The sequence below is a fragment of the Diplotaxodon limnothrissa genome, linkage group LG2, assembly GCF_057381915.1.
Source record: "Diplotaxodon limnothrissa isolate DT_005_m linkage group LG2, D_limnothrissa_male_GT1.1, whole genome shotgun sequence".
Taxonomy (NCBI): Eukaryota; Metazoa; Chordata; class Actinopteri; order Cichliformes; family Cichlidae; genus Diplotaxodon; species Diplotaxodon limnothrissa.
Window position 1 is genome coordinate 31,461,671 of NC_140597.1, and position 12,845 is coordinate 31,474,515.

Consider the following 12,845-nt stretch of genomic DNA (forward strand, 5'->3'; position numbering starts at 1 on the left):
TTGGGCATTAGTATTATAGATCATTTGTCCTTGCTCAAGAAGGTAAATTTTCTGTGCAGTCAGATCTTCAACGAGCAAAAGGATGCCGGAATTCTGATAATATTCAGAGCCTCTTTTTCATAGTGCAGATAACAGGTGGCCTGCTTGGTACCATGTTGTGCCATGTTGAACCTATCCAAGAAACCCTGGCAGTAATCTGAGGGCTGTTTCAGCCTGCACATTTGCACCACAAAGACAAGAAAAAAGCAACCTCTGATATTTGTATTGTAATCCAAAGGGGATATTGTAGATTTAACTGTACAGCCTTCACTGCACAGTAAACCAGCCTCAGGCATCCTAAATAGCCAAAGCTCATTTTCTATCCTTTCATTAAAAGCTGACGTGTCTCTCGCATCTACCATCTGGAACTTTTTATAACATCCCCTAATCGACGGAGCCGCTCTAATCTGAATACGTGACACCGAAATAGTAAGCTTCCTGGCTCAGGTAATGGCACTGAGATAATCATTGTGTTATTAAAATGACACAAAATAAAGTAACTCGCTGCCTTATTAAAGTCCTGAAGGGTTCAAAGCAGCTGATTTCACCGCAGCTGCGTCACTTTCTGTCAGTCGTTCTGCCATAGATGATCGGTGTAATATTCAGGTGCATGGGAAGCAAAAGGCCTTATTAAATATTTTATCATGGCAAAACTAAAGCGCACAGCTTTTAACATCCTGACGCGGTGTTTCAGCGAGTTAAGAGTAGTGTTTCCACTGTGAGCATGTACTTTCAGCAGAAACTGCAGGGGTTTCTTTTCGTGGTGTATAAAAGCCCTGTGCTGTGCTTTGTGTGGCTGCCATCTTTCTGGAAAAGGGCCATATTGCATCAAATTCCAATAAGACATTACCAGTGTGATATATGAAGCTAAAGGAAATCCCTCAGCTGTAAAGTGAAAGGTGACACTTTGTTAATTGTGGGGAATAGATGCACACTAACAGCACCCCAATCACAAGCATTTCAGGAGTGTTATAATAAACATACATATTTTTCTCTAATTAATGATGAAAAATGTATTTTTATATTTGTATTGTAAATAATTGTTTAAATTAAAATGAGTATGCCTTTCCTATTTAAAAGCCTGGGCCTTACAAAACCTGCTACTTTAGGTTCTACTTTAGCTGATATGAAATGTTCATTTTTTATGAAGTCGATTCCAGTTGAAAAAATGCTACTTCTCACTTTTTCATTATGCCTTTCATTAATTTCAATGATTTGCTGCCAATCTGTACTTTGCTTGATTGAATGATAGATTTACAATCCCCTGAATTTCAAATTCCCATCTTTCCTCCGTTGACATAACAGCAGCATGTTGCAGGAGCAGACCAGTACCCCACCTGACTTCACAGGCGAATAGCCCCTTGTGTGGCGAGGCGATGATTCGTGGGCATCCTGTTTCTCTTGATCTGCTGCTGCTATGTGATAGCTGGAGTTTTATTCCGTGTCTCAGTCAGCAGACATGCTGCCTCCCCTGCCAAACATTAGGAGCTGGCCTTACAGCAAAGACGGCCAGAGGAAACAGCTCGCTGCTATCTGCATCTGAGTTCAACTGGGGTTGAATGCTCATCATGTAGATCTTGAGGAATGAAACCAAGAACTGTTAGATTACTTGTCGAGGCCACCTTTAATTTCTTCTTTGGAGTTATTAGTTACCAAGAGGCTTGCTAGCAATGTTCCCAATAATCTTTCTGGTGATGCTGCTTCCCAAAGGTGAGTCAAACTTAAGCCTGTCTTCCTTTGGGGAAAAAAAGAGACCTCTCCATTTTGCTTTTAATTCATTAGACTAGATTATATCATTTAACTCAGGTTTACATTATTTTTCATAACTGTATAAAGTCACAAATGCTTGCACTTTTACCACCTATAATAGTTTAAAATATTTTCTTCACGTGGCCTTAAAATGTATTGTTTTAACAAATGGCAAGAAAAAGTAAACCAATCATTTGTGACTAGAAGGAGCTAATTTAACCTCCTGCATGTTGACAGATGACCACTTGTGTCTCCTCTCAGTGATTCACTCTGCTCAGGGTCACTATGCCCAGAAACTCCTGAATGATTTGATGGAGAACTACTCCAGTGCCCTGCGGCCTGTAGATGACACAGACAGAGCCCTCAACGTCACCCTGCAGGTCACCCTCTCTCAAATCAAAGACATGGTGCGTGCTCTCTCATCAGCAAGTCTTGGTTCGTGTGCGACGCATTCTGGTTAAAGGCGAGTTATAAATGGAAGAGGTTAATTATGTCCACGACTAAAATTAAACACCTCACTGAGAGTCATAGCATTTCTTTTAAATAGTCTAGCTGCAGAAACGTAAAAATACACTTTCTGTTTTAGCGGTTAAGGTGATTTATGCACACAAACGGGGCATCAGCATCTGATTTATGTATGTTGAATAATATGTGGTAATCACGAATAGCGTGTTCTGCTTACAGCATTACTGTGCAGTCAATAGTTGGCATATAATGTATTGGCCAATACATTAGCCACACTGCAGTAAAACTGACATCGATTTAGCAGAAAACATGCAAATGCGAAGAACTGAGTTTTTTAACTTGACACTGAGCCCAGCATGAAGGAAAGCATGGAGGTGAACAGACCTTTTATTCTTAACGTTGTCCATGACCTCCTATTGTACAAATCGACCGGCTGGTGGCTTACACGGCTGGGTCAGGTTCCCGTTTGGGTTCAGTGCTGCGTCACTCACTCCACAGTGAATTGCTAATTCACTATGGAGTGAGTGTGGGTTTGGGCGTGCGTAGTTGAAGACACAAAACCAGCTGCTGAATGTAATGTTTCCATATAATATCTGGGCATTTGTTGTCGTCACTCTGTCATACTTTGGAAGAAACGGATGCGAGCCAGACAGCAAATGAGTGTGTGTGCACCCTGGAGTGTCCTGTTACCAAAGCGGTTATGTGTTCCCCCAACCTCCTGTACTGTGCTCATCCACCTGATATTGACAGACGGGTCTGGATTTCAGCCACTGTGAGGCTTTGTGTTTGTCCACCTGGTGTTGATGAGCAGTGAACCGAGAAGATCAAGAGGGATTTTTTTCTTACTGTCTGTTGTGTGTAGATATACAGTTATAAGACACAGTAACTGAGGCATGTGCAGAAATTCACAACCTCTTATAGACCTTAAAAGTTTTTAGCAGTTGTGGATTTGACATTGGGAGTCTAGTGTTAACTGGTAACTGTAACCACTCATCAACAATTAGTTCTTCTAAGCATCCGAGTGAAGATGCTGAGAGAAATTCAAAGTTATCAAAGGTATCTTTGATGGAAAAATAGAGGAAGTATTTAATGTTAGGCTTTGGGTTATATGACAGCAATATGCACACGCTGCAAGAGTCAAAAATATAAAACTAAAATAAGGCCATATCCTGTCAGAGGACGGTAACCATAAACAGGCCTCAAAACTCACCACAAACTACTAAAGGAAAAACAAGCTGTAGCTGGTGTTTTTCACAACTGCCATGACATGACCATCAGTGGTCATGTCATTCTTGCAGATTGCAAGCATGCACTATGTCACATGGTCTAAAAATATCCCAGAGCTCTAAGCAATGTGGAACTATAATAGAGAATTTCTAAATGAAGAAGCTGGCAATAAAGTTTCTGCAAGGTGTGATATACGTCAATGAGGCAAATACCACAGTTCCTCTTTTTTCTGTCAGTTTCTTATTATTTTCATGTAGTATAAATTATAAATTGAAATGATCAGTGCAATAACATTTAATTTAGCATTATGAGCTGCAGGGATCATTGTGTGTGTGTGTGTGTTTTTTTTAATATCTTCACACTTAAAGTAATCAAAAACAAATTCTCCCAGAGGCACCAAAACGGTTGCATGCTAGTTTGTGTTTGCATACATTTGCAGGTCCTTTTTTGTGACTAGTATGACTGTGACCGTAGGATGAAAGGAACCAGGTGCTGATTGCCTACCTGTGGATTAGGCAGACGTGGCATGACGCTTACCTGAAGTGGAATAAGGAGGACTATGATGGACTGGATGTGATCCACATCCCTAGCAGCCTGGTGTGGAGGCCTGACCTCGTCCTGTATAATAAGTATGCTCACATAGATGAATTTTCCAGGAATGCAGAATGTGGACAAATCTTCTTGCTGCCATTAATGTCTCTTATATTATAATTCAATATAACGTTTATTCACAATGTTTAAAGACTACATGGTTATCTTTAAAGACTACTTGTGAGATTATAAATACTAGCAATTAGCAACAGAAGACGCTGAATCTGACCACTGTTTAACCAAATCACACACATGACTTGCCAGTTAGTCTCAACTTGTTTTCCTCCTCTAGAGCTGATGATGATTTCTCTGGGCCCATGGACACCAACGTGAGGCTGCGCTACAATGGGGAGATAACCTGGGATGCTCCTGCCATCACCAAAAGCTCCTGCGTGGTGGACGTCTCCTACTTCCCCTTTGACAGCCAGGAGTGTAACCTCACCTTTGGTTCCTGGACTTACAATGGCAACCAGGTCTGGAGAAATACTGCCCATCTACCATACCTTGTTTAACAAAATGTAGATGGAACAACATGCTGTGGAGGATAAACCCATATTGAGTCTCTGTAGCTTACATTTCCTTTCAGGATAGTGGCAATCTGGGACACCTAAATTTACCAGGCCCTTAAAATGGTTAAATAACACAAGACCCAGCTCTTGCTGTGACTCTGGCCTCTGTGTTAGATCAGAGAGTAACTGAGATTGACCTTTTTGACATGTAGATCAGGTACACATTGCTCATTGTATTTGTCATCATTCATCTGTGTATACGTATACATACGTTTTTCTCAGTAAATGTGTCCCTCCCCTCTATTTCCAGGTAGACATCATTATGGGCATGGACAGCGGTGACCTGTCAGACTTTGTGGAAAATGTTGAGTGGGAGTGCCGTGGAATGCCGGCCACCAAGAATGTAATAATGTATGGTTGTTGCTCTGACCCGTATCCAGACATCACCTATACAGTACTCCTGCAGCGTCGCTCCTCCTTTTACATCTTCAACCTCCTCCTCCCCTGCTTCCTCATCTCCTTTTTGGCCCCTCTGGGCTTCTATCTGCCTGCAGACTCTGGGGAAAAGGTTTCCCTGGGGGTGACAGTTCTTCTAGCTTTAACGGTGTTCCAGCTCATGGTGGCTGAGAGCATGCCGCCCTCAGAAAGTGTGCCTTTGATAGGTAAGAAGGTTTTGTTTTTTTTAGAAATATATTTAATAACTTGTTTTTGTTGCATGGTTTATGTTTCTGTCACTCTATTATTAAAAAAAATATACCAGAAATCGTACAGGCATGCATGGTCCAAAAATGACCTATGATCTAGTGATGCATTGGTATGTTTTTAGTTTTCAAATTAAAGGTACCCTTAGGAATTTTACTGTTAAAACTTGGGCCATATTTATCTATGTAGCAATGTAGCATAGCACAAGGTTACACCTTTAAGGGTCACAGGGGCAGACACTGAATGAGAGGCAGGTGTACATGCTGGAGAAGATGACATTCCATATGTTACAGGACGAACATGTCCAAATATTTATAGCACACCCTATAATCTGACCTGGAGTTGGAAATTTTAAAATGTGAACAAAAAGTATTTGCTCGTCTGCTTTCATATGCATATGAACTTGAGTGACATCCCAATGCTAATCCATAGGGTTTAATAATGATGTCGGGCCACCTTCTAGTACCTACAGTGTGTTAATGGTCATGGACTTGTCTTCCATCTGTTTTTTGTTCCTTCCTGTTACACAGGGAAGTACTATATCGCCACTATGACAATGGTCACAGCCTCCACATCTCTCACCATCTTCATCATGAACATTCACTTCTGTGGTGTGGAGGCCAAACCAGTTCCACACTGGGCAAAAGTCCTCATCATTGACTACATGTCAAAGATTTGTTTTGTTTATGAAGTGGGTGAGAACTGTGCCTCTGCCTCGTCTTCGTCTTCTCGCTCCACCCAGGATGAAGTCCGTCACCAGCAGTTCAACACTCACATTCATTCAAATGGTAAACCTGGTAGGCAAAGTAGCCGAGAGGACCGGCATAGCGACAAGTATCCCAGATCCCAGAGCTCCAAGCTGCAGCAATATCCAAGAGTTCAGCACCACATCACCAGAGATGAGAGCGCCCACATATCTACTTTTGAACCCGGAAAGTATGAAAGCTCTAATGGTAAAATTCAGATAAACGACTACTATAAAGAAGACCATAAGGTGCTGTATTGTTCTGAGGACCAGAAGATTCCCTGCTGCCCTGAGGATAAAAAGCCTCTACCTCAGGGTCCCACTGTAACCTTTGGCCCCTGTGTCTTCTGCACCCATGGCAGTGGCTTCGCTGGTATGGACACTAAGCTAGTGCGCAATGTTGAGTACATAGCAAACTGTTTTAGAGAGCAGAGAGCCACGTGCGCCAAGGGGGCAGAATGGAAAAAGATAGCTAAGGTCATGGACAGATTCTTCATGTGGATTTTCTTTATCATGGTTTTCCTCATGAGCATCCTCATCATCGGTAAGGCACCATGACCAAACTGTGGTTCTACAGATTTTTTTTTAAAATTTGCATATTTATACAGAAGGTCAATTGGGACTATTTTCCCTTTTTTTCTAAACAAATGGGACAATCAAACATATGTGAACTTTCCAGCTTTTCTTTATTAATCATCGAAAAAACAAATTTCAGCTGTCATTCATTGTTTTGTCCACACGCATTCAAGCCACTCTGCATTCCTTACCTTTAAAAATATGTTTAACCTATTATGTCTTCAACACATAATGATTTCATGTACTGTACATAGTGATATAAGTTTTTTGTTGTTGATCTAAAACGCAACAAAATAAGCCAGATCATGACACATTCAGTATGTGCAGGCAATGCCAAATAACAGATCTATTGAAACCACAGTTCATAACTCATTGCTTTCAGTTTACTTCATCTCGTTAATACATTCGATTTTACTACTTTGTCAGCTATACAGTCTATAGCATCTCAATGTGTAGCTCGCTACAGCCTCCATCAATCATACCTTTGATGTAGGAGTACTTCATCATTTGACCATTGAATACATTTGAGGGGATCAGCTGTCAAGTTAAAATATGACCGGTGGAGACTGCACATGTCTTATTCACAACTGTGTAATCAGACGCCTGGGGCCGAGAGACGCAGCGCCAGTGCTAGCTCCTGATCGGCAGAATCATTTTTCTGTTCAAAATCATCCAGTGAATAGTTAATGAGCAAGATTTGTTTGTAGCACAGCCAGGGCCGTCAGGATGTAAGGTAATATGGAGCATCAATTATGTAACACAATGTGCGCACTCTGACACCCCCGTTCTCCCGAAGGCCCATCCCTTTAACTTTGAAAGTCAAGTGAATGTGTTTGTGTGTGTGTGCATGCCTGAACACTGGAAAGCCAAGTAGAAAAGGAAGAAATAAAAGAGGTTAGGGCAAAAGGAATGCAGGAAAAATGAAAAGCAATCAATAAGAGGTTGAATGCAAATAATTGTATTCATTTTCTGAGCCTTGTATAATTGAAATTATTTGCATTTTTGCTGAACAATACAGTTACTCATACTACATTTTACATGGAAATAGTCTCCCAGAGTTCTCACCATAATAAATAGAAGACGTATTATGGCAATTCTATAGTTTAATACTTCCTCAAAGCAATAACTGGTCTATCTCAGTTTACTTTATAAATGTCCTAGTTTGTTTCAGTTCAGGGATGAAATTAAAATACACACTACAACACTCAAGCTGAATGCAGCGATGCATTATGTCAACTGGCACAATGAATGCCCACTGATATGTTTTAATAACTTTGGACAACATTAGAGCCTTGGGCCAACACTTTGAAATAAACTTGCACTTTAGTAAAATTACACTGTGATATACTTATTTAGGCGTGTAAATGATGGCTGCTTCTTCTTCGTATGCATTCTCATAAGTTTTCATTATTCCTGCTAAGAGCTGCAAATATGAAGAAAAATGAGTCGTATTCTTTAATTTCACATTACCTTAAGCTCACAGTAGAGGGCGCTCACTTCCCGCATACCATTGTAGTGGTGGTGGATGCCCCAAAGCTTACTGTTTGAAGCTGCATGTGGCAACAGAAGTGTACAAGATCTGCAGCTCAGAAGCATCCCCACTCATTTTTCATCTTCTACAGAGACCCGCTCACATAACTTCACTACTGAGAGGAGGCAAAAAATATTTGGAGAGTATTCATTCCTCTGGTACTCTGGGGTAGAGTATGGCAAGTGGCTATAGCTCTGTGTCTCACTCACTTCCATTCTGTAACCAGTTCATTAATTTTAATTGACCTGGAGGCTAATAATTAAATTAATTTTCTAAGTAAAAAGGTTTTAGCAGTAGGTGGCATAACTTTTGATTGTTCTGTGGGCTCTGTTTGACAGAATTTGATGGAGATGGTGAGATAGTGTTGTGTTTTTTCCCTCCACCTCTCCAAAGTGATTGTCATGGTGAAGCGGAGAGAGAGGTGAACCATGTAATCTGGGCAGGCTCAGAAGCTCAGGCACTCTGGGAAACAATGCTTGGGAAATTACCAAGAGCCTGGCACAATTTCACTTGAAAGCATTATTTATCTTTAGGTTGTTTTGTACAAAACAACAGAAATACAAAAATAAGGATCACTGTGATACGGTTATTTCACCAGTGAAAAGTAACTGCTTTCATGGCATTTTGTACTACTTTGAGATACTTTACAAAAGCCTTTATGCATCTAATGCATTTTAAAGACTGCACCATTTCTGTTTAATAGAGCTTTACACAAATTACACACATAAATCCATCCATCCATCGATTTTCTTTTACTTATCCATTTCAGAGTTGAGGAGGGAGCTGAAGCCTGTCACAGAGCGAGAGGCAGGGTACACCCTGTACCGGTCATTAGTCTTATCACAGGGCTCAGTAATGACATATAATAAATGTTAATCATTAATCTTTGATGTAAATTCATCGTTTACATCAAAGGAATTACAAAAGACCAAATACCCCACAAATACAATTAGCAGTTTACATCCTGTATGGGCGACTTTTGGAAAAAAAAAGGAGGATACTTTTATTTATTGTATTTGTGTGTAGCAGGGAGGATCTGTTCTGGGTAAATTACAGTAATGTCTCTTAAAATGTTTAATAATTGTGAGGTGTTGTAAACTTGGACGTGCTCTCAGTAGAGTCAGATTTAGTGTGTCATAGAAAAAAATGGATTCTGTCATTGCATTTAAATACAATGGTCCTCTTGGTTATTGTCAGAGCTATAAAAATGAATGGTGTAGACTCCTGTCTTCTTTGAAGTATAGACAGCTCCCTGGATGACAAATGAATGGGCAGGGAGGGATGCTGAGGCTGACGATCTCTGATGGATGTTCATGACCTTTGGCCACAGTGTTTGAACCGGAGTGCAGAGAAAGCGATCAGTTGAATGTAGACAATGCTGACATGTTACTTGTGACCCATCTGGTGCATTTTTGGGGCATTGTCAGCTGTTCATTTTTGTCAAAATACAGAATACTATACAAATCCTTCAAGACAGAATCTGTCTGGCACCCTTGTAGGTGGCCTATTTAAATTAAATGGAGAGATCCAAAACTTTAATGGTCACAGTAGATAAAAATGTCAAGCGCAGATTTACCATTCTAATGTAAAACAAATAAATAAATAAACCAATAAAATTTGAGTGTGTTTGTTACAAATAACCTGCATTTATTTGGCATACGATAAACAGTACTGTGCCAAAGTCTTCATTATTTCTTTATATATTGCAAATATAAATCACTGCACAGGAACATGTATTCATAAATAGAATGCAGCATGTAAAAACTTGCTGCCATTCTAATGAGCTTGAAAATCCATAATTGGTATGAGCATCCTCATTCTCCAACACAGCCACAACTCTTTTTTTGGCAAGCTTTCTTATCATTTCTTTAAGTAGTCTTCAGGAGTAGTTTTCCAGCCTTGAAGGACAATCAAAGCTCTTCTTTGGATGTTGGCAGCCTTTTGTTCTGTTCTCTGTCAAGATGATCCCAATAATGCTGAAGTCTGCACTCTGGGGAGTCCAGTTCATGACTGATGGTGTTCCTCTGTGTATGTTTTCTAACTACATATGCTTTTTCTGCACCTGTAGTGCATTTAGGAACACTATCATGCTGAAAACACTGAGTCATTGGCAATCAGATTCTTTCCAGATGGTATTGCAATCAAATTTTGGAAAATCTGACAGTACCTTTCTGCATTAATAATTCCATTAATGTTGACAAGATCCCCAACACCAAACTCTGACAGAGCCTCTGAGTAGACACTGACTATTTGTACCTTCTCCAGACTTCTTCCCTACATATTCATGACGATTTGTACCAAAACTTTGCAAATTTGCATCATCAATCCATAAGACCTGTTGCTGCTGATTTTCAGTCTAGTTCTTGTGTAATTTAGAGACAGTAACTCACCATTAAGATCATTCACTGGTGAGTTTTCAGAGAATGAAGACCAGATGCGTCTCTCAGGTCCTGTTTCTTCTCTAGAATTTTTTTTCCCTAATTCTTAAGGCCATGACTTTCAGGTAATTCTCATCTGCTGTAGATATTTTTTATTTATTTATTTATTTATTTTATGTCTGCCAGATCTTATTTTGTCCTCTATTTGTCCAGTTATTTTAAATTCCTTAAGCACACTGCATACCATGCCACTAATAGCTCTTTGGGAATTACCTTGTGTATGTAAATACTATTTTATGTCTCTCAAAGGCTTTGTGTTGGCATTTTTTGTAGATTTAACTAAACAAATGGAACAAATGATGTGTTTTTTGATGAGCTGCTGGTAACAAAGTACCAAAAGATTTACTAAGTTGTCTGTTATGTGTAGACACAACACTTGATTTGAGTGTCTTTTTGTGCTTGAATGAGTCTGTGTTAAGTAGCGTAACAAACAAGCAAAAAGAACAGGACTGGACTGAACATGAACAGAAACAAAAAAGCAGTTACATACAAAGAAAAACTTCGAAAAAACTAAAAAAAAGGTCCAGCTTATACAAAAGTATACAAAAAACATCATATGAGTTATTAAGTATTAAGACTTAAATGCAGGGCAGCACAGAGAGAAATTGAAGGTGGCAGAAAGTCCCCCCCACCTCCCCAGGGGGCAAAGGAACCAAGGCTTTTTATTTACGCCACTGCTTTTCTATTAACTTCCCTTGGATGAAACAACAGCTGCGTGCCATCTGCAAGCGATCTAATATTGTTAGCGGTTTTCTGACATAATGCCCTGTAAAATTTTAACAAGCCCATATGCTCTAGATAGATGGAGGGCATCCAGCGTTAAGGAGACTCTTGATCCGTGAAGGACGGGGCATTAAAATTAGCATGCTGTTGCCCTGGTGACGGAAGCAAGCTAACCCGAAGCTGCACCGTAATGTTGACGTTTAGAAAGTTTATTTGTAAGTGGAGACTCTGCGGTGTAGCATTTTTATAAATTACCCATTCAAGGCTGCCGGGGGGCTAGCAGTAAAACCCGAGGAAACCCCTGTTACTGCTTGGTAAGGGGTCAGGGTTTGTGTGTGTGTGTAGCGGGGAGTTGGCAATTAAAACTTGCTGAGCAGCTAGCAGCAGCGCCACTACCGTTAAGCTACCTGCGCAGGAAAATACGGAGAATCTCGGATAACGGGAGGCCGTCTCACAAGGTAACGAATAACAACACGAATTTTCCAGCTCTGCTACTACAGAAAGTGAGGTCTGCTTTGTTAAATCACTGCTGTGGTAAATGGCGAAACATACATAGCAATTACACACGTGTTTTGAAAATTGTAAGCAACGGTGAAACATGATAACAATTACTCCATATTATTTATTGGTTCATTTAGGGTCATTTTATTGATAATCTAATCTGTAATATTTTTATTTAAACTGGTTAAAACGTTTCTCTTTTTAAGGCTAACTGAAACTATTATAGGTATTTATATATTCTATACATTATTATTGTTACTTAATAAAATAAATTAATAAATGTGTTTGTATTGGCTTACAAACTTTGCATTTGGAATTTAATGTTGCCTTCTTACACTGCAAAATGTCGTGTTTAACTATTAAATTCAACTAAACGTAATGTCATCAGGGAAAAAAGTTTTAATTAATACACTTGTGAGATCATGTTAATAAATCTTTAGTTTAATCATGTCCTTTATTCTGGCTGTATTGTGGCTTTTATTTACAGATATCCTGTTTCACTTAATTAACCATCATATGTACAAAATAAAATCTCTTTTTTTAGGTAAAGTCGAGTCCATTATGTTTATATTGCCCCAAATCAGAAAATCTCTGAGCTTCAAGTTTAAATTTTTCAGTGCATTGTTTAACTTTAATATTAAGAGAGTCCAGCTTTGCATAAAGACTTTTCTATTTGTGTCTATTTTCTTATAATAACTAATATAACCATAGTCCAAGAGTGAGTATTTGAGTAGGGTAGGTAAGTCTAATTGCCTGAGGGTAAAAGCTCCTCAGAAATCTTTCTGTATTGGCCGCTGGTACGCAGGAGTATCTTCCTGATGGGAGCATATGGTATGATGTTTTTTATAGTGAAGAATAACTAAAATCAGGGGTGAAAAAGTCATTATAGTTAGCTTTAGCTTCTAAATATAACACCTTAAAATGAATCTCTGGAAGCAACAGGAAACTTGAATAAATCAGAAACAAAAGCAACTAAAAATAAATGCTAATTTTAAAAAAAGAAACTATGATAACTCTGCACGGCATGCTTTCAGGTGTGCAAGAGAAAA

General features: G+C 39.4%; 1 protein-coding gene across 1 annotated transcript; it reads left to right on the plus strand.

The window, feature by feature from the left end:
- Positions 1–1,706: 1,706 nt before the first annotated feature.
- On the plus strand, positions 1,707–6,585 carry LOC146638758 (neuronal acetylcholine receptor subunit alpha-9-II). The gene is made up of 6 exons (XM_085371046.1): positions 1,707–1,749; positions 2,050–2,195; positions 3,955–4,109; positions 4,364–4,544; positions 4,891–5,242; positions 5,813–6,585. Exons 1-6 carry the CDS (start codon positions 1,710–1,712, stop codon positions 6,583–6,585), a joined length of 1,647 nt encoding a protein of 548 aa, XP_085227172.1. The 5' UTR covers positions 1,707–1,709.
- Positions 6,586–12,845: the final 6,260 nt, after the last annotated feature.

Coding starts and splice junctions, on each gene's coding strand:
- LOC146638758 (XM_085371046.1), top strand. CDS start 1,710: ATGTTCCCAATAATCTTTCTGGTGATGCTGCTTCCCAAAG. Junction 1,750..2,049: donor GGTGATGCTGCTTCCCAAAG/GTGAGTCAAACT, acceptor GTCTCCTCTCAG/TGATTCACTCTGCTCAGGGT. Junction 4,110..4,363: donor GACCTCGTCCTGTATAATAA/GTATGCTCACAT, acceptor TTCCTCCTCTAG/AGCTGATGATGATTTCTCTG.